Raw genomic sequence first — 23,640 nt, forward strand, 5'->3', positions numbered from 1 at the left:
AGGTAAATGGATGGAACTAGAGAATATTATGCTAAGTAAAGTAAGCAGTCCCAAAAAACCGAGAATGTCCGCAGACTGACCATCTGGTCCAATGACAGCTAAGAATGTTCCCAGTCTGACGAGTGGACCAATGGCTGGCTAGGATGTTTGCAGACTGACTATCTAGGTTGTAAAATGGTGTGTGTGTTGTGTGGCAGAATATTGGCAGCAGCTGATGCCAACAGATTTGACAACAAAAAGAATTTGATGATTTGGGTTTCATCAAAATAAAACCTGTTTTTCAAAATACACTTTGAATGAAAAAGACAAACCACAAGCTGGCAGGAAATTACTAATAAGTAGTATTTGCGTATAATCACATGGTAAATGATAAAATTGGATTTTTCTCTAATTATTCACAAAGATAAACTACACATGAATATGAAACCTGAATGTAAAAACAGAAATTCAGCAAATACTAGCAAGGTTAAATTTTTCTATGCATTCTGAGTAGTCAAAACATTCCTAATTATATCTTAAAATCCAGAAGCAAAAAGATGTAAATTACATAAAAACAAACAAAAAGGCCTGCGCTCAGGGCGCTCGGGAGGGGCGGCTCCCCTCCCGGGCCGCGGGGAAGCGTCGACGCCTCCGAGCAGAATGTGTCTCGTGCCTTTGGACCGATCTCGCCGCCCTGCCGGGCCGCATGCTCCGGCCATCGCTGCGGGCTCCTGGAGAGCAGGCAGCTCCTGCAGCACCTGGAATGGATAAAAGTGGCAGTTTTGTTTCTTCTCATGAAACTGTTTATCTGGGATGAAAACCATGGAATTAATCTAAAGTAGAATATATCTCAAGACCTGGAATAGCTTGAGCACCAGGAGGCCCTGAAAGGAGGCCTGAGGGTACAGAAGAGTTTGCTAACAGAAGGACTTATGAGAACAACTGATCAGAAACACTAGTAGAAAACCTTTTGAATTCTTCAGGCGATTGATTCTTGGTTCAAATTAAGTAAAATCTACACGATAGAGAAATTAAAGTCTCAAAATATTAAAAGTATATTGACATCCTAATGTAAAAGACAAAAGTGAAATGGTAGACCTTTTTAAAAAGAAACTGTGGTTAAGTATTTGTAAAACTTTCAGACATAGCTGAGAATTTCCATGATTCTGAAACTTGATATCCCAAATATGGAATCATTTCAGTGGAAAAAAAAAAAAAAAAAGAATACTTGAAAATACATCTGAATACATCTGGTATACCCAAGGAAGAAGAGCTCAGAATGGAAAAGTGCCACTAACAAATTATTTACATATAATCTTGGCAACATAATAAGACACTCAGGTTTGAATACAATAAATGTTGAATTTCATTCACATGTGAAACAGAACCTACTGACTGTCCTTCATTTAGAGAGTCTATACAACTGTTCCCAAGCTCCAGCTCTCTAGATGTTCCAAAGCCAGGGTCCTTGAGGCTTGGGGTCTATACGGGTAGATGAACTCTTGCCGAGTGAATGCTTCAAACAGAGCAACATGAGCACTGTTTTCTGTTCCAGCAGTGAGGTAAAATCAGGTTGTTTTGGAACAAGAGAAGCCACACTGCATCTCTCCTACACAAGATTCCTCTTTCATTGCCTTTGGGTCTTTCATACTCCCTTCTCAAGCATCAACTTTGTATTATTGATTTAACCCACCTGGTTCTGTTCTTGTGAGCACGTCTCTCAATGCATCTCCTCTTCATTTTGTCCCTTTTCCTCTGTTGAATTAGAGAATATATGTAGGTAACCCTATCATCAGGGAGAGAAAAAACAATGGGGTTCCAAAAACTGATTTCCCGTATCTTTCAGTAGCCAGGCAGGACTTTGATAGTGGCAACTTTCTGAGTACATAAGACTCGCACTTCAAGCATGAACCCTTATCCCTTTCAGCCCATTACCCTCCAATACAAATGCCAGAACCTTCTGGGACTCTCCATTAGCTTTTTCTTATTTTAAAATGTTTTTCCCAATTCAGTAAGGCATTTCCCTTTCTTTTATTTTATGGTTGTTTGAAATCAAATTCACTATGAATAAAAGAGGGAAATATACAACATTGAATTTGGAGGAAAAAATGAAGGTTCTCAGCAGGATTGAAGCTGGACGATCTCTTAAAAGTGTAATGGATGAATTTGGAATCAGTAAGTCAACATTTTATGACATTAAAAAGAATAAGAAATTGATTTTGGACTTTGTACTGAAGCAGGACATGCCATTAGTAGGAGCTGAGAAGAGAAAGAGGACAACAGAAGCTAAATACAGTGATGTAGATGATGCAGTCTACATGTGGTACCAACAGAAACGCTCAGCTGGTGTCCCTGTTAGAGGCGTGGAGCTTCAGGCTGCTGCAGAGAGATTTGCACAATGTTTTGGGTGAAGAGACTTCAAAGCTAGCACTGGTTGGCTTTTTAGATTTCGAAATAGGCACGCAATTGGGAACCGAAAAGTATGTGGAGAACAGATCCTAAGTTCAGCTTCAGAAAATGTTGAGCCATTTAGACAAAAACTGTCTATGATAATCAGAGGAGAAACTGCATCTAGCTCAGGTATACAATGGGGATGAGACTGACCTCTTTTGGAAGTCAATGCCAGAAAACACTCAGGCAAGTAGAAAAGATATCTGCCTGCCAGGAAGGAAAATAAACAAAGAACGGTTATCTGCCCTTTTATGTGCAAATGCAGATGGAACCCATAAGTTAAAATCAATTATTATTGGCAAATCAAAGCTACCCAGAAGTGTGAGAGAGGACACAAGTACATTACCTGTGATATATAAACCTAGTAATGATGCTTGGTTCACTAGAGAATTGTTTTCAGAATGGTTCTTTCAAAACTTTGTTCCTGAGGTTTGGCATTTTCAAATTAATGTCCTAAGATTCCATGAAGAGGATGTCAGGGCATTGTTACTTCTGGATAGTTCCCCAGCTCACCCTTCTACCGAATTACTAACCAGTGAGGATGGTCGAATAAAATGTATATTCTTTCCTCGTAACACTTCAACTTTGATCCAACCAATGAATCAGGGTGTGATCTTGAGCTGCAAACGACTTTATAGATGGAAGCAACTTGAAGAGAGTCTGGTAATTTTTGAAGAAAGTGAAGATGAGCAAGATAAAAGAGAAAAAGGAATTTCCAAGATTAAAATCTACAACATAAAAAATGCCATTTTTAACTGGGCAAAAAGTTGGGATGAAGTAAAACAAATAACCATAGCAAATGCCTGGGAAAATCTTCTTTACAAAAAGGAACCTGACTATGATCTCCAAGGCTTAGAAGGTGGAGGTTACAGAGAGATTCTTGAAAAATGTGGTGAGTTGGAAACAAAGCTGGATGATGATGATGAGGTGTGGTTAAATGGAGATGATGAAGAAAAAGATTGTCCTACAAAACGTAAAGGTGTAATTACAAAAGGAGTTGTACAAAGAGAAGGAATCGAGGTACAGGCTGCTGAATTTAAGTTATCTGCTATGAGAGAAAGTTTGGACTACCTTATTAACTTTGTGGATTCCACACCTGAATTTCAAAAGTTTTACTTCACACTGAAAGAGATGCAACAAGAAGTAGTCAAGAAACAGTTCCATAGTAGAATTCATTTGAGAATTGGTAGTTTTTTACCTAGGCCTCATAATATTAAGGATACCTTCAATACACCTTCAACTTCTGGTTCTAGTAGTTAAATTTTGTGTTTAAAGAGTTCTGCAATTATATAATAGGGTATTATGTAGGTCTACCGTGAATTGTCATTGTTTTTATCAACTAACATTATTTTGCATATCAGTGCCCAGTTACATGTTGGTTATGAAAATAATAAACTTATGTTTCTTCAAATGTAAAAAAAAAAAAAAACAAAAACTTGCCTGGCTGTGCTTAATCTCTCCGCTCCCCCCATGCTCCCTCCAATGACAATCTGAGAAAAAATATCTGCAACATATTCCTCTCCAAGGAATCATGTTCCTGAAATATAAAGAGCATTATAAATAAAATAGCCAGCAAACCATTACCAAAATGGGCTGAAGAAATAAACAGTTCTCAGGAAAAGAGATGCAAATATAGCTATAAAATATGGAAACATGCTCTGCTTGGTTCATAATGAACAAAAGACAAATTAAACCACACTAAGATACCATTTCTCACTTATGTTGGCAAGATCCAAACATTTGACAACATACTCAGTAGGTGAGAGAACGTGGAGGAATACTGCACCCTCAGACACTGCTGATAAGTGTACAAAATGAGACAACCTCCCTAGGAATGAAAGTTGGCGACATCTCCCCAAACTGCTTATGTATTTACCTAATGACTCAACAATCCCACTTCCTGTCTTTTTTTCAGTGCTCCAGAGGGAACTCGGGGCTTCACACACCATAGGCAAGTGCTCTACCTTGAGCTATATCGTCCCAGTTCTTCTAAAGTTACTGGGAATTCAACAAATGTTTAAAATTAGTATCTACAAAATTATGTTATTCAAGCATGAATTATAATAACAAAAGACGGTGACAAATGACTGAAACAACCAACTCCTTATTAATAAGAGTTGTTGAATAAACCAAAGAATACTATGAAGAAGAAAGAAAATAATTTTAAAATACTGGTAAGATATGGTTTCCAGAATACCTTTAAAAAAAAAAAACATAAATAGCTTGGGTTGTGGCTCAGTGGTAGAGCACTTGCCTGGCATATGTGAGGCACAAGGTTCGATTCTCAACACCACATGTAAATAAATAAATAAATGAATAAATAAATAAAGGTATCAACATCTAAAAAATATTTTTTTAAAAAATTTAAAAAACATAAATAAAGTAAACATTTATAGAATTCTTTTTATCTTAGAAAGTGAGAAAAGATGAATATACTTCTTAAATTTGAGGTAAAATTGACATGCAATAAATTACATGTATTTAAAGTGTGCAGTTTGATGAATTTTAACTTGAATATGTGAAACCATCATGATAATCAAGATAATGAATCTATCCCTTCCCTCCAAAGTCTTCTCATTCTCTAGGCAATTCCAACCTCTGCCCTTGGTCACCCCACCTTCTTGCCCCCCACGTTCCCACCCTGCCCACGAACAAAATGTCTATCTTAATAGACTCCTTTGTATTCCTAAAGTTTTCTGTGCATGGAATAATATATTCCGTGTTCTCCGGCTTCTCTTATTCAGCATAATTTAAAATTAATCTATATCACTTTATAAATAATACTTCATCTCTTTTTATTCCTGAATAGCATTTCATTATATGTATATACCACAATTTGTCTATCACCTATTGATGGACATTTGGATTTTTTTCCAGTTTTGGTCTTTTATCAATATAAAAAGTTTGTTTTCCCCCAACTGAATTTTATTGTATCCCAAACGCCCAGTGCAGTCGGGTCTGTTTCTGGATGGTCTGTTCTGTCCCACAACCTGTGTATATTCTTGGGCGTGGATGATGGTACAAGTTTTCATTATAGAGTTTGCCTTCCCCTCCTCCTTCCCACTGCATTGCTCTTATTTTTCATTGCTTTCCTGCCTCTTCTTGTTGACTGTTCTTTTGAGACGACTGTATTCAACTTGACATATTTTTAAAGATCCACAGATATTCATTCCCTCGCGAAGTTAAATGTCCCCAGTATCTTAAACTTTTAGCACGTGCTTTCCAGACTATTCATGATCCTAGTCTTTTCCACAAGTCATTCAACCTTAAAATGTGGAATCCAAGAATGAAGCCATTGGTGCAGGGGTGATAATGACAAGATAGGGTGAAACTTTTAAAAAGTAGTGCAGCCACTCTGGAAAGCAGTGTGGAGATTCCTTAGAAAACTGGGAATGGACCTACCTTTGACCCAGCTATTCCACTCCTCGGCCTATACCCAAAGGACTTAAAATCAGCACACTACAGAGATACAGCCACATCAATGTTCATAGCGGCTCAATTCACAATAGCCAGACTATGGAAACAACCTAGATGCCCTTCAATTGATGAATGGATAAAGAAACTGTGGTATATACATACAATGGAATATTACTCAGCTGTAAAGAATAATAAAATTATGGCATTTGCAGGCAAATGGATGAAATTGGAGAATATCATGTTAAGTGAGATAAGCCAATTTCAAAAATCCAAAAGAGGAATGATCTCACTGATAAGCGGATGATGACACTTAATGGGGGGTGGGAGTGGGACAAGAATAGAAGAAGGAGGGACTGTATAGAGGGAAAAGAGAGGTGGGAGGGGTGGGGGGAAGGAAAAAAATAATGGAATGAATCAAACATCATTACTCTATGTAAATATATGAATATGCAAATAGTATGCTGTTACTCCATGTACAAACAGAAACAACATGTATCCCATTTGTTTACAATAAAAATAAATTAAAAAAAAAAGTACTGTCATTCAGAAGTAGAGATCGGTTAGGGGAGAATCAGCACAGGAATGGAGTGAGCAGGGAAGGAACGCCCACTGGGAGCAGCGGTCCTTCCCAAGGGAGCAGGAGAGGCGTCTCCTCCCGTCTGGACCTTTGGGGCAGGTACCTGGTGTCTCCGTGACAAAGAGTTCTGCCCTAGGAGGGCCCGGGAGGCCTGACTTTCTCCTTTTTCCTAGTCCCGGACCATAAGCCCCTTCTGTTAGATTCCTAGCTACTTTACAGGCCCTCTAAACCGCGTGTCCTCTCCCAGTTCCAGGGGAGGTGAGCCTCTTTCCTCTCCGTGTCCCTTGACTTGGACTCTTCCGTTGGGCTCTGCTGGCGCTCTCCCCCGCCCGAATCCGCAATTGGTTCTTCCCGCTCCCTCCCCGCCCCTCCCCTCCCCTTGCTCCCCTCCCTTCCCCTCCACTCCCCGCCCCGCCACAAGCTCCGCGCACTGCTGTCGGCCCCGCCGCACCGGCTGCTGACGTGTTTTGCAGGCGTAGGGCGGGAAGCGCCAGCGGCGGGGGAAGGCGAGGGTCATTCCCAGTACCCGCCCCCGGGCTGCATCCTGCGCAAGTAGGAAACGGCGGAAGAGGTCTGAGTCCTGTGCCGTTCAGCAGGGAAGCATGGTCACCGCTCAGCTGTCCGTGCACAATGGACTCAGTACCTGCCGCCCTGCCTTCTGTCGCCGCTTCTCCCGGGGACCCCAAGCTTCTGGGACCCCTGACGGTGCTCTACGCAGCCCTCGTAGGGAGGGACCCCGCTGTGGCCGGCGGGTGGCTGAGTGGTGAGCGGAGTGGCTGCACTGACTGAGGGCGACGGGGAAATGGAGGTGTCAGGCCCGGGCAGGCAGCACCGAGCTGTATTGCTGAGCGAGCCGGTGAGTGCACTGGACGCTTCCCCATTGCACTTTGTAACGCAATACTGAGAGGTGGCAAGCCCCTCGCTAGGTTCCCAAATGCAGCTGACGTCACAGTGGGTCTTGTCCGTCTGGAGACTGTTGGGAGGTGGGGCCGGAATGAGAGTCCTCTGGACACTTGAGGAGGGCGGTGTGGAGTAGAGGAGCGAAGGCTGGTGTTTGATACGCTCGCTTTGAGCGCACATTTAGTTAGACATGGACTTTCGTAGAAGGAAGTTAGGTTCAGAGTAGTTTATCTAAGCCAGTTTTCTAGAGTTGTCTGGCATTACTTGACATTTGTCTTTGTTTATATGAGTAGAATGGAAATATGACTTAAAACCTTAGAGAAATAGTTCATTATTTGCATTATTCATTATCTCCGTGGTTATATTTGTAGCCATAAAATTAATTAGTTTTATCATATACTTAAGTTTTTCTGTTACATAATTTTTTTTTAATCATAAGAATCGGGTTATCTATGAGAGGAGTATCATACGGAGGGATTCTAGCCAGGTGGTAGACAATATGATGTCCGCAGGGCCTATTCCAAATGGAAATAGATGCTCGATTTAAAGTATTTAAACACTGTGGGCAAACAAGAAATATGACACTGCCAGGATCCTGTCTCTTGAAGAAGCTAATGGAGAATTTTGAGGAGGTAGATTTCAGATGATGGTGGTGGTTTTGGAACTGCGATGATGATTCTTTGTGACTGTTTTGTTATGAATATAAGGTTTCTCATTGCTTCTAACCTGTCTATTTCAGCTAGTTGCCACATTGCCCAATGGTGTTCAGCCTGGGCCTGATTTTTATGGACTGCAGTGGAAGCCTGTACTTCTCACTGTCTTCTTGGGAATTGTTTCATTTGCCATTTTCTTCTGGAGAACTATTCTTGTTGTGAGTAAATTCACTTCCTTCTACCTTAGCACATAAATGCATGGGGTATTCTGTAGTCACTGCCCCTCCCCTTTTCAGGTTACCAACTTAAACACAAATTAGTGGTTGAAGTCACACTCACGTTATAAAATAATTTAGTGTAATCTTTGTGTTGGTAAAGATTTAAGAAAACAAGATAACCTGAAAAATCTCAAGGAGAAAACTTCAATTTATAAGTTCCTTGTATCAAAACCTAAAGATTAAGAATTAGGTAGGTACAGTGGGAAGAACTGGTAATTCTTTTTTTTTTTTTTTTTTTTTTACTTACTACTCCTTTATTTAAGTTTCGCAGGTAAAGGGAGCCAAGACCCAGGAGAAACTTCCTCTGTGATGAACAGGATGGAATGGAGTTAGGGGAGCCATTTTCTCAGGGAAACTAACATAGAACTATACAGGGAATCACTCCCACACAGCACCACACATTCCCTGGCAATCTGGGACAAAACTCCAAGACTGCCAGTGCCTAGAAGTCAGGCCTCTGTGTCCCATGGCTCAATCTCATTTGATTCTGCTAGGTAAGGATGGCTCCCCACAGTTAGCCAGTACTAAACAAGAACTGGTAATTCTTACAGCCATTCTGACCAGTAGTTTCATATGTATCAGAAGTCTTCAAGTGAGATAAAAGATGGGATAGGTTGTATAAATATCCTTTTATGTAGCATAATATGTCTAGTAATCTGTCCTAAAGAAATAACTAACTATGCTTTAATGATTTTCGGTAAGGGTTTTCAGTGGAACTGTGTATTAGATTGAAAACTTAGCACAACTCATTCCATTACAGGGGTCTTTTTAAGTTCTCATATGTTCGTATAATGGAATAGTATGCAGCTTTATATATTTCAAAGACTTTGAGGCACAGAAAATGCTCACAATTTAATGTGAAATAGAAAAAAGCAGAAACTAAGATTTAAATGTTGATGAACTGTATGTTATATAAACACATACACAAGAAAAAAGTGCTGCAGAGGAATATAGCAAAATGATGAAAAGCAGATGAGGTAATTTTTCAGTCTCTTATATATGCATTTCCCAGATTTTGTCATTCAATCATATGTTAAGGAAATAGCTTTTTATTTGGAAGTATAGATTATATGTTGTCCAGAGACATATTATTACATTTTTTGTTCCTTAGTCTTCTTTTTTTCCTGAGCAGAATTTGTCTATGTATGTGTGTATGTGTACATATATGTATGTGTATGTATAGATGTATATGTGCTTAAACATACGTAGGTTTGTACTGTAGGTCATTCTGCTTGATAGTTACTTAACATAATCGTAGGAAAATTATTTTAGGTAAGTGAACTTTGAATGAAAAGCCATCAGTGGAAACTCAACAGTTAAAGTGGCCAGAAACATTGGCCCCAAATCTTTCCAAATCTTAGTATTCGTTTTCTGATTACTTGATCATATCGGACATTCCATTGTTAATACAAGTTTCCTCTCCTTGTACAATTGAGTATAAAAGCACTTAAAAAGAAATGCCTTCTTAAAAAGAAAAATCCTTTGCATGGATTCCTGTGAGGACTTTTCTAATCTCATTGAACTTGTTCTCAGCTAAAAGGAAAAAGGAGGATAGAAAGGTAAAGAGAAAAGGGAAAAATGAAAACGTTTTATATTTCTCTCCTGGTTCTTTCAAGAACCCTGGCACCTGTTTCTATTTTCACTAGGTTAGGTAGGATCTGGGTCTTAGCTGCTGCTCCTCAGTCTCAGCATTTGACTTTGGAGTTTTGGTCCCTACCTTAGATGCCAGCTTTTTGCTACTTCCCATTTTCCCCTGCTGTCATTTTGGATGAAAGCTTACTCTCTGATTAGTAAGCCTATGACATTAGAGAAATGTCCATTTCTTTCTATGTTGGAGTTTTCTGAATGTATTTTCCTACAACAAGATCATTCTAAGTGGTATTTTAGGGTCTGCAGTATTAGCAAGATACCATGGATGATCTGTGGATACATCTGAGTATCCCATCACCATTTATACCATTGAAAAGGAGAAATATATGCTAATTTACAAAGAAATTTAGTGAAGTTTTAAAAGAGTCATTGCTTAGGTTTTATTATGTGACAGTTCATTGCTGTCTCTGGGAAATGATGCAGGTTCTGCTCTTTCCAGAAGATGTTAACTGTCGTTTCTCTTGTTGCTTGTGTATTTTCTTCTAGCAATCTTTTTTTTTTTTTTTTTTTTTTTTTTTTTTTTTTTTAAGAAATCTTACCACTATTTTTAGTGGTTTGCAGAAATAGGTGATGTAGCCTCTTAGATTATTTCTAAATTCAGCCAATAGCCAGATTGAAATTGGAGTTCTAAGATGTTTTTTGGTGAGTGAAAGCAGCACATGCCAGTGGTGGGTTTGTGGCTCAGTGGTAGAAGTGCTTGCTTAGCCTGTGTGAGGCACTGGGTTCGATTCTCAGAACCACATATAAAGAGATGAATAAAATAAAGGTCCTTTGACATCTAATAAAATAAACAAGTGGCATATCTTTAATTTTGTTTCCTCAGAGTTCTTTGAACAGTCATTGTTCCTAGACTTTATCCTGGCTGTTTAAAATTATCAAATAAACAATTTTGAATAAGTGAAGCATTAGTGTATTTTTCTGAAAGTAGTAGCCATTTCTATTATTAAAGGTAAGTTCTCAAGTCATAAGATTGGAATAGATATATATTCCCTGTAGCATAAGATACATACCTTAGTATTTCTATATGACAGATGGTAATGAAATGCTTGTTCTCCTTTACTTACTTTTTAATCCAGAACCAGACAGTTATTATATTCTCATTTGGTTTTGATTCTGTTTCTTTTAAGCAGATGCATGACATCAAATTTAATCTTTATTTCTCTCTCTTTTAGGTCAAAGAAACAATATATCAAGGTAAATTTTTAGCCTTCTTCTGTAACTTTTAGTAACCCTTTCTATTTGTGTTTGATGTGTGTTTTATATATGTTAGAAGTCGATAGTGATTGCTGATGTTCCTAATTTTTTTAACTCTTAAAAATTTTACTACTCCTAGGTTGCTAACTTGGATAATAGAGCAGATGTTGGTGGTACCAACTGAGATAGGAGATGAGGAAGAACAAATAGTGGGAAGAAGATGATTAGTTTTAATTGGGTCATATTCACTTTGAATATTGATGTAATGCAGATGTTGTACATTTGAACAGTATTTTGAGCTAATGATTTAATCATACATTCAATCATTGATTCGAGTAGATAAAGAATGGTAATGTGAGTCAGTATGCTTTCATTTTGTTTTTCTTTGCCAAAAATTTATATAAATTTGAAATGATTCCATTTTCTGGGAAAAGAAAATGTTTTAAGAAGTGAGGGGAAGAAGAAGGGGGAAAAAAAAAAAGAAGTGAGGAATATCAAACTACATTTTACTGTATTTCCCATCTTTGAAATGAGCTTCAATTGAAATATCATCGTTCTTACATTTTTCTTAAAATTTAATAGTGTTTCACACCCTTATTGCTGTTAACTGTAGATTGCTTTTTAAGGGCATAATATTTATGCAAAGAAGTATTTCCTCATAATGCCAGATAACATGTCTCTGCTTTCGGTTGATTTAATTGAATTTTATATAGTGATTGTAATAATCTGGACTCCCCCCCCCCTTTTAGTTACTGAACAGCAAATTTCTGAAAAGTTAAAGAACATGAAGAAAGAAAATGAAGAACTAGAGCAAAAAGTGTCAACTTTTGAACAGAAGGTAGAATTATTTTTCTAGTTTATTTTCCCCTTGATTCCAGCTTGAATCATTTCTACCTGTTTTATAGTTGAGATATTTTAAAATCATTTTTAAATGTTTGTTTAATTCTGGAAGGGGTCACTTATCTGGAAGTAAGTTTTAGTAAGACTATAACATGTATCTTTTAATTGTGAATGCTTTACTTTACATAGATCAAGGAATCAAAGAAACATGTCCAAGAAACCAAAAAACAAAATATGGTCCTCTCCGACGCAGGAATGAAATATAAGGTACAAATCCCTTGTTTTATGGGCGTTACATTCTAAACTCAAAAGTCAATGTAATGAGTAACTATTAATCTTGACATCTGTTTTCCTAGGATAAAATCAAGCTACTTGAAGAAAGTAATGAGATCCTTGAGGACAGAGCTAAAAGTCTTCATGTTGTGTTAGAATCTGAGAGAGAACAGAATGTCAACAATGAGGACTTGGTAAGAGTTTTGGTGGCTAAGTGTTAGTGTGATTTGGCTTTTGAAGTATTTTGTAAAATGGGTTAAGTTGGACTTTCCCCGTGGTGTTAAGTAAAGTCAGACTAGAAGTCAGGGGATGCTTCTGCCCATTTAGTGGAACTTTTCAGTACTGATCCAACAAATTATTTTTATATTTGTGTCCTCAATCCTGGATAATTTTCATATTGCTTTGCTCTGCCCTCTGAAACATGCAGGAACTATTGCCCCATCGAAGAGTGTTTGCATATTGTTTTGTTTTACAGCATCCTATTTTTAAAAACTTTTTACTTTAGACTAGTTCTATAATTACATAAAAGATGCAAAGATAGTCGAGAGTGTTCTGAAATATCCCACCCCCAGGTAAGCTTGATCACCTAGCTGAGGTAGTGTTCACCAGATTTCTCCACTGGGATTCTTCCAATTCCTTGCCTGTTCTTTGGAAGTTACTATGTACAGTCCATAGTGAAAGTATGAAGAGTTAAGGGCTAAGGATACAGCTCATGGTAGAACACTTGCCTAGCATGCAGAAGGCCCAGGATTCAATCCCAGGCACTGCAAAGAGTGAAGAGTTCTGTTCCACTTACTTGAGGAGCAAATGTCTTTATAGTTATTTGGAATTCTTCTCTATGTGAGATTTGTCTATTCTCCCTTAGATTCTATCATTTTTACTTCAGGCAAGAGAGCTTTAACATGATCTTGGGAAATCTTTTTTTCTCCATCAGTAGAAAAAAATTACTAATTTGAACTGGTGTACTTAAAAGAGTAATTTTGTGTACGTTTAAAAATTTTATTTCCTTATTTCATTTTCATTTTCTGTACTTTGACCTTTTAGTCTGGTTCCCTGAAATGTAAGGGGGTGGGCTGAAATATATTTTGTCTTGTTTATCTTTTTTAGCATCTATGTATATTTGTATCAGTATTTCTACTGAAATCCTCATGCATATTTTGTGTTCTATTTTCACCTGGCAGATAATAGAAAAGAAGAACTCTGTAGAGAAGTTAAAGGCTGTTATTTCAATGAATGTTTCAGAATTTTCACAGGTAAACTTGCCAACACCTGCTACAGGATATTAATACAACATATTAGTTTGGGGGAAGACCAAAAATTTAAGGTGTGCTAAAATGTGCAAAAAATGAGAACTACATGATGTCTGGTTTGGGAAAGTGTAACTTTGTTTTTTTCTGTGGAATCAATTCACTAACTGTGGTGTTTTGCATTAGGTTCAAATTGCTCTTCATGAAGCTAAGCTTAGTGAATACAAGGTGAAGTGTGAATGCCATCGGGTTCAGGAAGAAAATGCTAGGCTTAAGAAGAAGAAAGAGCAGGTAAAGAAAAATTGATGTCATACATAATGTAAGCTAGGGAAGTGAATATTATTACCTTGTATCTTGGATTTGTTTCTAAGGTAAGGAATTATTCATGCAAGGCCTTTCTTTAGATGTGCAAATTTAAACCTTTCTCCCCAAATTGAGTGCATACATGTGTTCTCCATGTGTTTGGAATTTTCTATTCTGTACAGCTTATTTCAGTCCTTAGAGTGTTGGTCTTTTCTTATCAAACATCAATCAGTTATTCACTTGATAGCCTCAAAGAAACTTCTTCACGCAGAAAATTAGGTATTTTATAACCCTTTTTTGAGTAGTTACTTCTTCATGGAGCAAGGGAAGGTTATATGATAAGGCGTCTGAATTCAGGAGCCAGTCACATATGCCCATCCATTCTTACTGGAAGGAAGTGATTTGAATTGGCAGCAATTTTCTGGGGAATGCAATCAACAGGGTCAACTTCCTTGACAGCTCTGACGTTCTTACTGCAGCTCTGAGGGTTGGGGCCACTCTTCCCTCTTCCTTAACTGAGGTCTCAACCCTTAGTGACAGGCTACCAAGGAGGTATGGCTTTCTATTTCCCTGTCTAAATCTTGTGGTCCTGATGTCTCCAGGGCAAAACCCCACCCTAACCCATAGGAATTCATGTGTTTTGACTTTTCAGTTGCAGCAGGAAATCCAAGAGTGGAGTAAATCACATGCTGAGCTCAGTGAGCAAATAAAATCATTTGAGAAGTCCCAGAGAGATATAGAAGTAGCTCTTACTCACAAAGATGATAATATTAATGTAAGTTTATTCTCCAAATACATGCTTGGTCTCGGGAATTCTCCTGAAAGCTTGTGAATTAAAATTGAGAGACTCTTCCAACCTTTTACTTCTTTTCTAGGCTTTGACTAATTATATTACACAGCTGAATCGGATAGAGCTTGAATCGGAATGTGAGGGTCAAAATGAAGGAGGAGGTGAGTCAGATGAACTAGCCAATGGAGAAGTAGGAGGTAAGATTGGTCTCAGGGAGTTTGAATTCTTGTTTGCCTTCCTGTCTTTAAGTACACAGATGCCACTTCTCAGCTGACTGAGTTTCTTCTTAAGCTCTGTGCAGAATTGTAGGTGCATCTCCCTGGATGTGTAGAAAAGTCTGTTGCATTGGCAGAGGTGGGTTGCTGGGGTGTAGTGTAGCAATAGGCATGTGAAGAATAGGCCTGTGAAGTTCCCATTGAGGACTAGGTAAGTACAGTGCAGAGCAACAGTCATGTCTTCAACCTCTGAGTATTGAACATTGTACAGTAAGAGACACTTGTTTCTCAACTTTATGGGGGTGATATTTGATTTTGATACTCATCATCTCTATGGCTCTGTGGTTTTAAGGCCCATGTCAGTTTGAAGAGTAGTGAGGTGGTTGCTGGTTGAAGCCTTAAACTAAGGCTGTGAGAACAGAGGCTAGAGGCTATAAGGAAGCTAGAGGGAGGGGTAGCAGTGTTTACTGATGTGGAAAATATTTCCAGATGTTCTCTCCCAAGTTGGATATAGCTTACACCACACCTGTTGGTAGATTGAAGGATAAACTAGAGGATTGAATCTTTCTAAATAAGACACTTACTTGTCCAGGTGGAGATAGATCTGTGCAAGAAGAAAGGCTTTTATCTTACAAGAGTAGAACAGATAACATTTTTATTGCACAAACTAGGAATTCAATTTTTTCTTAACTCTAAGCTTGCAATTCTCTTAAGAGTCAATGAATTTACTCAGTTGACTCAGTCATTCAATGGTTCAATTGATTTTTTCCTTTCGGTGTTTGAACATGGTCATGGTTTAGTTTGGGGATGTTGGGAGAATATCGAGTTAAAAAGCAAGGGAATGAAAAGCAGTTAACATCTTTTGTTTTTCAGGTGACCAGAGTGCCAAGGTGAAAACTGGAATGAAGCAGCTGATGGACGTCTCTCGGGTACAGTTCCTTGTGAGAGTCCCACAGTGCCTGTGAATGCTTCCTGCGCCTCACTTTTAAGAGTATGTCTCTTCTGTAATTTTTAGACACAAGCTGCAATATCAGTAGTTGAAGAGGATCTAAAGCATTTACAACTGAAGCTCAGAGCCTCGATGTCTGCAAAGTGTAACCTAGAAGGTGGGTTCTTCTGGAGATGAAATTGCTATATGCTGGGAAGTCTCAAACTCTTGTGGAAAGATAAAGAATGGCTTCTTGCTCTCATGTGTCTCATTTTTCTCAGCACTGCCCCCTCAAACAAGTTCTCAAGTCCTCGTACACATATAGAGATCAGTTGTTTTATCTTTTAACAGACCAAATAAAGAAATTAGAAGATGACCGCAATTCACTCCAATTCGCTAAAGCTGGGCTGCAAGATGAGTGCAAAACTCTGAGTCAGAAAGTGGACATTTTAAATGAACTGTACCAGCAGAATGAGATGGCTCTGCGCAGGTTTGTTATTGCTATCACTCTGTGACCTCATACAGATAATTTTATCTTTTTGGAAGAATATTTACAGTTTCTCTCGGTTGTAATTAATGGAGATTTGTTTTTTTCTTTGTGGTTTGTGTCCCATTACTCGCATTTTCTTTCCATCTAACCAATTGTCAGCTTCCTATGAAGCGGGAGTGGCTAACTGGTACTAACAGTTACTGATGTGGAAATACCTGTCTGTTGAAGATCCACATGCTTCCTCCCATCCCACCATTATTTCAGTTTCCTTTCCTTGTGATCAGTCATGTGATTCTAATATGTTTTGAACTTAATTCTTTAACTATTGACCTTTAAAATCCTGAGTGATTTGGATGGCATTTTTCAGAATAAAAACTTCTAAAAGGAATACAGTTTACTTATTGAAGGTATTATTGAAGTAAGTTTTGGACTCGACTATCTCAGCTGTTCACACTAAACAATTGAACTGTGACAGGACCTTAGCAGTTCTGATTACAGAAGTGCTCGTTTTTAGTATTTATTTATATGTTAATCTTCTGAAATATACATGTCACTGAGCTAGTTTTCTTTGGAAAGATATCATTTGGCAGTTCATTTGAAGTTTTTATCCACAAAAATATTTGAATTCTCTAATAATAGGTTATCTGTGTCAGATTTTGTATTTGCTATTATATTTTATTCTTCGTCATATATATAGCAGTCTTTGTCTTGTGAAGCAAAGACAGACCTTACAGAGCTAACTCTTTGTAGGTGTTTTTGACTCTACTGCCTAATCCATTAAACATTGAAACCTTACCCTTAACTTTTCTAATTCTTTCTCTCCAAGCAACCTGTTTAGAATCTCAAAATTTTGTTCTAAATGTTTGGCCAGCTTCAGAGAAACTTTTCTTGTTTCATCACTTGTTTTTTTTTAAAGAACACCTTTTTTCCTCTGTCCATACTAGTAATCTGAATGACCAGCAGAAGTTAGAAAATGTAAGTGATTTGCCAGTTTTGATTTCCTAAATTGCAGGTTTGAATTCCTTCCTATTTAATCCTAAGCATTTTAGAGAAGGGTGGGAAGTGACATTTGAATAGAGCAGTCATGCACACTGCTAGGGGAAAAGAGAAAGTTTGACTTGAAACTGGTATTATTTTTAGGAAACTGAGTCGAGAAGAGTATGAGAGACAAGAAAGAGCAAAGCGGCTGTCAGCCGAACAGGAAAAGGCAGTTTTGGCGGCACAGGAAGTTAAAACTTAAACAGGTGAGTTCAATGTCTCATGAACTCTAGTGTTAGCTTTCTTTTGAATCTGATTTGACATGATGTAGAAGAAAAGAGCACAGAAGTAGAAGTAATGAGAGGATATGAATACATTCAGTTTACACAGAAGAAAAATAAATTTCAATTGAACAAATGAAAAAGGTTAACAAAAATTGACTTATACCGAAATGCTGGCAAGACCATGAGGGAACTTGGTTCATGCAAACAGTTCCTAGGGTTTTGTATGTTGGAGCAATTCTTTAAGAAAGCAGTTTGCTATGCGATGTTTTAAAACCATTAATGTGCCATTTGATAGAGCTGTGAAATCTTCTATGGATATAATTGAAAAAAAAGTTTTAAGGAAGAAGATATGCCCAGCAAAATTATTTGAGAGCACATTGATGAACAGTTAAGGAAATTATAATTTATCAATTCAGAATCTCTTGCAGTTAAGTTAGAAAACAATTAGATAGTATTAGGTTTTATTGATTGATTGATTGATTGATTGATCGATCCTGGTGATTGGACCCAGGGACTCTTTACCACTGAGCTATATCCCCAGACCTTTCTTTACTTTGAGACAGGGTCTAAGTTGCATAGATTCTCACTAAATTGCTGAGGCTGGTCTCAAACTTGTGTTCCTCCTGCCTCAGTCTCCCAAGTCACTGGGATTATAGGTGTGTGCCATTGCACCTGAGTGTAATGTTAAGTTTGAAATCACATGATTGGTATAACTAGATAAAGTCCGTTTTTTATGTATGATGAAGTCTTTAAAAGTGTAGCTGACAGAGTAAAGGGAATATTGTCAGATTGTTTCAGACTTTATTCAATTGTTTTGACTAATAAAACCAAGTATAATTTTTAGGCGGAGAATTGAAGAAATGGAGGAAGAATTACAGAAAGCAGAGCGCTCATTTAAGAATCAGGTAGTGATTAATACTGTTGTGTAGTTACAGAATTTTTTGATAACTAATACAGACCATTATAGGCTAGTATAATGAGTCCCTAAACATTTTTTTTTTTAATGTGTTGTCTTTTTCAGATTGCCACTCATGAGAAGAAAGCTCATGATAACTGGGTAAGACTTTTTCCCCCCTTTTCTTATTTTGTGTATAGCCTACACAACTGAATTTGAATATTTCTTTATCTGATAGCTCAAAGCTCGTGCTGCAGAAAGAGCTATAGCTGAAGAGAGAAGGGAAGCTGCTAATTTGAGACACAAGTATGTGATTTTGATACCTTCCTGTATGTTTTATAGTGTTTTAAGACTATGCTGAATGGTATCTAAGAAGGAGTAGATTACTGTTTCACATTTAAGTCCATTCTTTCTCAATATTCAAGATTATTGGAAATGACCCAAAGCATGACAGTGCGGCAAGATGAACCTGTGATTCTAAAACCAATGGCGGGAAGAGCAAGGACCCAACACCCTCCCCGGAGAGGTAGGGACCACTTTGTAAGGGGAGGTAGACTATTTCCTGGTGCAGAATGTATGTAAATTACTTTTTATTTCTGTGTGTAATGGTTATGAAATAATCTGAATGACTTGCTAAAGGGCAGGCAGTGTAAAGGCTGCTTTTTAAGTGGGAACAATGCATTATTGTCCTTAGGTCCACTGAGCCAGAATGGGTGTTTTGGCCCATCCCCTGTGAGTGCTGGAGAACGTTCCCCTTCATTGACAGCAGAGCCAGCTGAGAGACCTGTCTCTGCTACTCTGAATGGAAGAGATATGGGTAGAAGTGAATTTGGTGAGCATTCACATGTTGCTTTCAATAAACTGTTTCAAGAGTTCCCCCCCATGTTTTGAGTATTGTATTGAAAATATTATAGAATGTGGGCCTGTACATATATAGAAGAAAATTTCTTATTTTGTCTTATTGGATAAATAGTGTGCTGTAAAATCTGCTGTAGAATAGACAACTTTTGATTCCTGGAGGTCCCTGTATTATTATTCTTTTCTTTACAATTTTACACTGTGAAGTGTAAGCCTTTATCTTTAAATTAACTCTCTATGGTGTTCCTTTTTCAAATATCCTAAAAGTAGCCTTAAAATTCTATGCAGCGTTATATTTCCATTGTCATTATAATAATGTGAAATACTGAGTCTTATTTCCAATTTCAAATATGTCTATAGTATTGGTAAGATTGGAAGTCGGGTTATACAGACTGAAGAAAAGCCAGCCTACATACTTCAAGTCTATAGCTTGAAGTTCAGGACCAGTACTTTTAATATGCGGGGCCCTGCTGGTCTTTTAATCCAAGGCATTTCTTTTTTTACTTAAGTCTCTGCATAAATTGTGACCTATATATTGGGCAACCAGTCTTTAATGTTGCTTTCTAGTTATTGTTGAACCCTGACCTGCCCACAATTGGTTTCTTTCTTTTGCAAAATACATGCAAGGGCTCTGTTCTTTCTTTCCCAAGAGTCAATGGATGGACCTTTTCCTTGTCCTCGATGGTCTTCTGAAGCATCTGGGAAACGCTTTGCCTCTGGTAAGGGGCCAAGTCATATCAAAGACTCTAGGATTGTGGATGCAGGATATTTATTCTTTTCGTGTTGGAATGATTCTAAATTCATTCTCTGACATCAAACAGACCCGGGACGTGGTCCAGCTCCCGTGAACAGCAACTCCAGGAGCTCTTCTCCAGCCAAGGTGATGGAAGAGGGCAAGGTAAATTCTGCAGGCATTGTGAATCATGAGGTCATGCAGGAACATTAGCTTTCCTACAGCACTTGCTCTTTACATCATCCCTATTTGTGTTCTATTTGTGCTACCACATTTGTTTTTTGAAAAGCAAACCATTCCCCGTGAACCCGAGGCCCTCTCAGTTCCCACTGTTACTTCTTTGGCTAAGCATCTAATAGCAGTAAGTACATAGAGGTTGAGGACTGAACAGGGCTTCCATTCTGTGTATTTCTGGGAAGGGTTTGAGGAGCATGGCATTGACCTTATTTCCCTTAAACTGCATGCAGTACTGAATGTACTTTTCTCCTTAACTTGGGAGTGTTGCTGAAGTGTGTGTAACCATCATTAACTTCAGAATGTGAAAAGTCATCACTCCAACTTCACATTGTATTTTGTGTTGAATGTTCTAAGGCAAAGTAAATTCATTATACATTACATAATTCATCATTATTATCCTTGGGAGTATGGTGTTTAGGAGTTCCTCCATTTGTACAGTAGGAGGCAAACCTGATTTTGAGCGATTTAAATTAGACGGGTAACAGATTTTCTGGAAGTGAAATAGTGTTTCAGTGAATAATGATAATGTGAAATGACCTGTTGAGCCAGTCCCAAGCAATAGACTCATTTGTTCACATGAGTGCATTCTTTAGTAACTTGTGTAGCTGTTATATCTGGTAGGTCTTCTGCTGCTCTGTATTAAAATAAAAATTTAATTGCTGAGTTTCCAACCCACTTCTCCTAGGAAATACTCATTATCTCATATGGTGTACTGTAAATGAAAGTAAATACGAAAGCATTGTCTTTCTAATTTGTGTATATAGTATCGTGTTCGAAAACACTTGCGAGTTCTTGTATGTCTCTACCGGGAATATACATTTTTTGAGAAATCTTTTTATCTAAGGGCACCTTAGATAAGACTCCAAACCCCTTCTCAGTTGTAGACTTTAAAGAGAGTAGAGACCCTTTGATAGAGAGGAGTAGAGGTGGGAAGAGCATAGCTTAGAGGCAAACCTGGCATTGAGTTTAAGCCAGGCCTTTTCCGTGCACTGAGACCTTCAGCAAATTTGCCTTAGTTCCCACTTGGTTAAAATAAGACACTAAAAGTTCTGGGTATTTGAATGATATATGAAAGGCTTGCCGAAGAGGCTCTGAATAATAGCTGTTATTGGATGCATAGAGAATGGAGTTTCCATTATGTTCTGTACCTTCTTAATATGCAAGTCTTGAGCTATTGTGATGAAAGAGGTGTGGTGGGGGAGGGGCTCCCTTTGAAATCGGCTGTAGTGTATAGAGCATGGCGTACTGGTCAGAAATCACCTGTCAATACCTTCTGCCAGTCTTCCTGCCTTTCCCTTTCCCTTGCAGATATAATCGGTAACACACACTGCTCGCTCTTGCAGCATCCTTCTAACCTCTGTCAGCTGTCAATGGGAACCTGTGGGAGTGGTAGAGTTTTGTTGCACTGATGGTGCTCTCTGGACAGGTGCCTGTCCTGGGTTTTGGCGTTCACCTGGTTGTTACTTTGTCTTAATATACAGGAATTTTAAAACTAACTGCTCTCAATCTTAAATCACAGGTTAATATGGCTACCAAAGGGCCCCCTCGTTTCCCAGGGGTATCTCTCATGGGCTCCCCTGTGGGAGGGCCCCTACCACCACCTATTCGATATGGACCACCTCCTCGGCCACTTCCTTGGCCACTTCAGCTCGGTGGGCCTTTTGGACCTCCACCATTTGGTATGATGATCTGAACACTACTGATTGACCTGTAAATCATTTTCATCTTTTCTTTCTATTCCTTGCTAAACCAGTTGCTATCTCTGGGCTTTACAGTGCAGGGACAAAGGTGACTTAGTACATTTTAGCTTTTCCTCCAGTTTCTTGGGGCACATAGGGCAGGCACTACAATATTATACCGAGATAGGCAGTAGCTCTCTCTCATAGAGAAGGAAAGCGGCTATGTACAGGAAAACCAGAAAAATTACTTGTGCAGATGTTTGTTGGAAATCAGTTGGTATGTACTGCAATGGATGAAAAGGTGGATGAGATGGACAATGTCACAGATATGTACAGACTACAAGATAAAGTTGTAACCACCCATGATAGAAGCATAAGCAATAGGTTACAGAATATAGCAAAGGAAAAGTCAAACCCTCCTCACCTTGAGAAAATTCAGAGAGAAGTGTTAAGAAGGATTTAACACTGACCTAAAAAATGTTGCTGAGTTGAATTAGGTGGATGTGGAAGGCCTTTTCCAGGAGGGCATGCACCTTGATTCTGATGGCATGTATAAGGTCCATGCTGAAATACTGCATGAATTTTTAATTGATACAGTAGTAGACAATGGCATTTCCTTTTATCAAAATTTCTTTGATTCAATGAAGTTCTTATTTCATAATCTATCCTCTTGTCATGGTATATAGTACTTCCAAATAAAAATGGAGATCTTTTGAGGTAGAAATAATTCTGCCATTATATGGTGGGGATACAAAAGTGACAAGCCTGGAGCTAAGTAGAGCCATGCTTAAATCCTTCATATGTTGCTTCATGGCTGGTTGGCCATAGGCTGTAAGGTAAAGTTGTTCAAGCTCAGTTTGCCTCTCCTGTCAAGGCAGGATGTCACCACTTGATTTTCTAGGCTTGGGAGAAATGATGAAAAACTATATTAACATACTTGAAATCATCCTCATTTATACATTTGTGGGTATTTACATAACTTCCTTTTTATTTTCCAGGTCCTGGTGTGCATCCACCACTATGCTTAAGAGAATATGCACCAGGTGTTCCACCTGGAAAACGGGATCTGCCTCTTGACCCTTGGGAAATTTTACCAGGACCCACACCACTTAGACCGTTAGGTTCTTTTGGTCCAAGAGAGTACTTCATTCCTGGTACCCGATTACCACCCCCAACCCATGGTCCCCAAGACTACTCACCATCACCTGCTGCAAGAGACTTGACACCTTCAGGCTCTAGAGATGAGCCTTCATCTGCCTCTCAGAGCAGTAGCCAGGACTGTTCACAGGCTTTAAAACAGCCTGTAACCATGACCTCTGACACTTAGTCAGAATGTGGACTGTGCACTCTTCATTGTGTAAAGGGATTATTGGCTTTGAAATCCAAAAGTCTTAAGGGTTTATTTTAGAAGTAAGCTGCCTTGGCAGTCTGGGTTTTTGAGCCAAAAAGTTCCAAACTATCATTCCCCTTTTAAATAATGATCACCACTTAAGCTAATGTAGCCTTCCAACTTTGAAGTGTGCAATAAGGAATACCTGAGTTTTAGTTAATGTAGCATATATAATTGGTAAATGATTTAGAAAGTCATAAATATGAACATTTCCTGTGGAAATGCTTTAAGAACATGTATTTCCATTATTCTATTTGAGTGCAGTCCAGTTGATAGAGAACAATGGTGTTCATAAGCTTGATGTTCTGTCTTAATGTCTGGTCACAGATTGTTACGCTACAAATGTTCACTCAACTTATTTCCTAAACTTATTTCCCTTCTTGCTGAAGTCCTTTGTAGTG

At 38.4% G+C, this 23,640-nt stretch overlaps 2 protein-coding genes across 8 annotated transcripts; both read left to right on the top strand.

Moving 5' to 3' along the window:
- Positions 1-2,598: 2,598 nt before the first annotated feature.
- TIGD7 (tigger transposable element derived 7) lies at positions 2,599-3,690 on the top strand (the record flags this gene model as incomplete). The annotated part of the gene is made up of 1 exon (XM_079107284.1): positions 2,599-3,690. The coding sequence occupies one exon, from the start codon at positions 2,599-2,601 to the stop codon at positions 3,688-3,690; it is 1,092 nt and encodes a 363-aa protein (XP_078963410.1).
- A 3,135-nt stretch (positions 3,691-6,825) lies between these two features.
- Positions 6,826-23,404, top strand: LOC306641539 (transport and Golgi organization protein 1 homolog). 7 transcript variants are annotated; one of them, XM_079106670.1, is made up of 22 exons: positions 6,826-7,280; positions 8,064-8,195; positions 11,078-11,099; positions 11,849-11,937; positions 12,129-12,206; positions 12,296-12,406; positions 13,394-13,465; positions 13,646-13,750; positions 14,415-14,537; positions 14,638-14,713; positions 15,641-15,696; positions 15,783-15,873; positions 16,047-16,185; positions 18,292-18,352; positions 18,469-18,504; positions 18,581-18,648; positions 18,768-18,916; positions 19,037-19,174; positions 19,851-19,919; positions 20,022-20,098; positions 21,690-21,849; positions 22,848-23,399. In XM_079106670.1, the coding sequence occupies exons 1-22, from the start codon at positions 7,227-7,229 to the stop codon at positions 23,174-23,176; spliced, it is 2,235 nt and encodes a 744-aa protein (XP_078962796.1). In that variant the 5' UTR covers positions 6,826-7,226; the 3' UTR covers positions 23,177-23,399. The 7 variants fall into 7 exon arrangements, with proteins under 7 accessions (XP_078962796.1, XP_078962798.1, XP_078962800.1 ...); XM_079106674.1 differs by lacking the exon at positions 6,826-7,280 and adding an exon at positions 7,756-7,956 and having other exon boundaries at positions 21,690-21,880; positions 22,848-22,986; XM_079106668.1 differs by lacking the exon at positions 6,826-7,280 and adding an exon at positions 7,757-7,956 and having other exon boundaries at positions 22,848-23,400.
- Positions 23,405-23,640: the final 236 nt, after the last annotated feature.

The sequence above is a fragment of the Sciurus vulgaris genome (assembly GCF_902686455.1).
Source record: "Sciurus vulgaris genome assembly, chromosome: 12".
Classification (NCBI taxonomy): domain Eukaryota; kingdom Metazoa; phylum Chordata; class Mammalia; order Rodentia; family Sciuridae; genus Sciurus; species Sciurus vulgaris.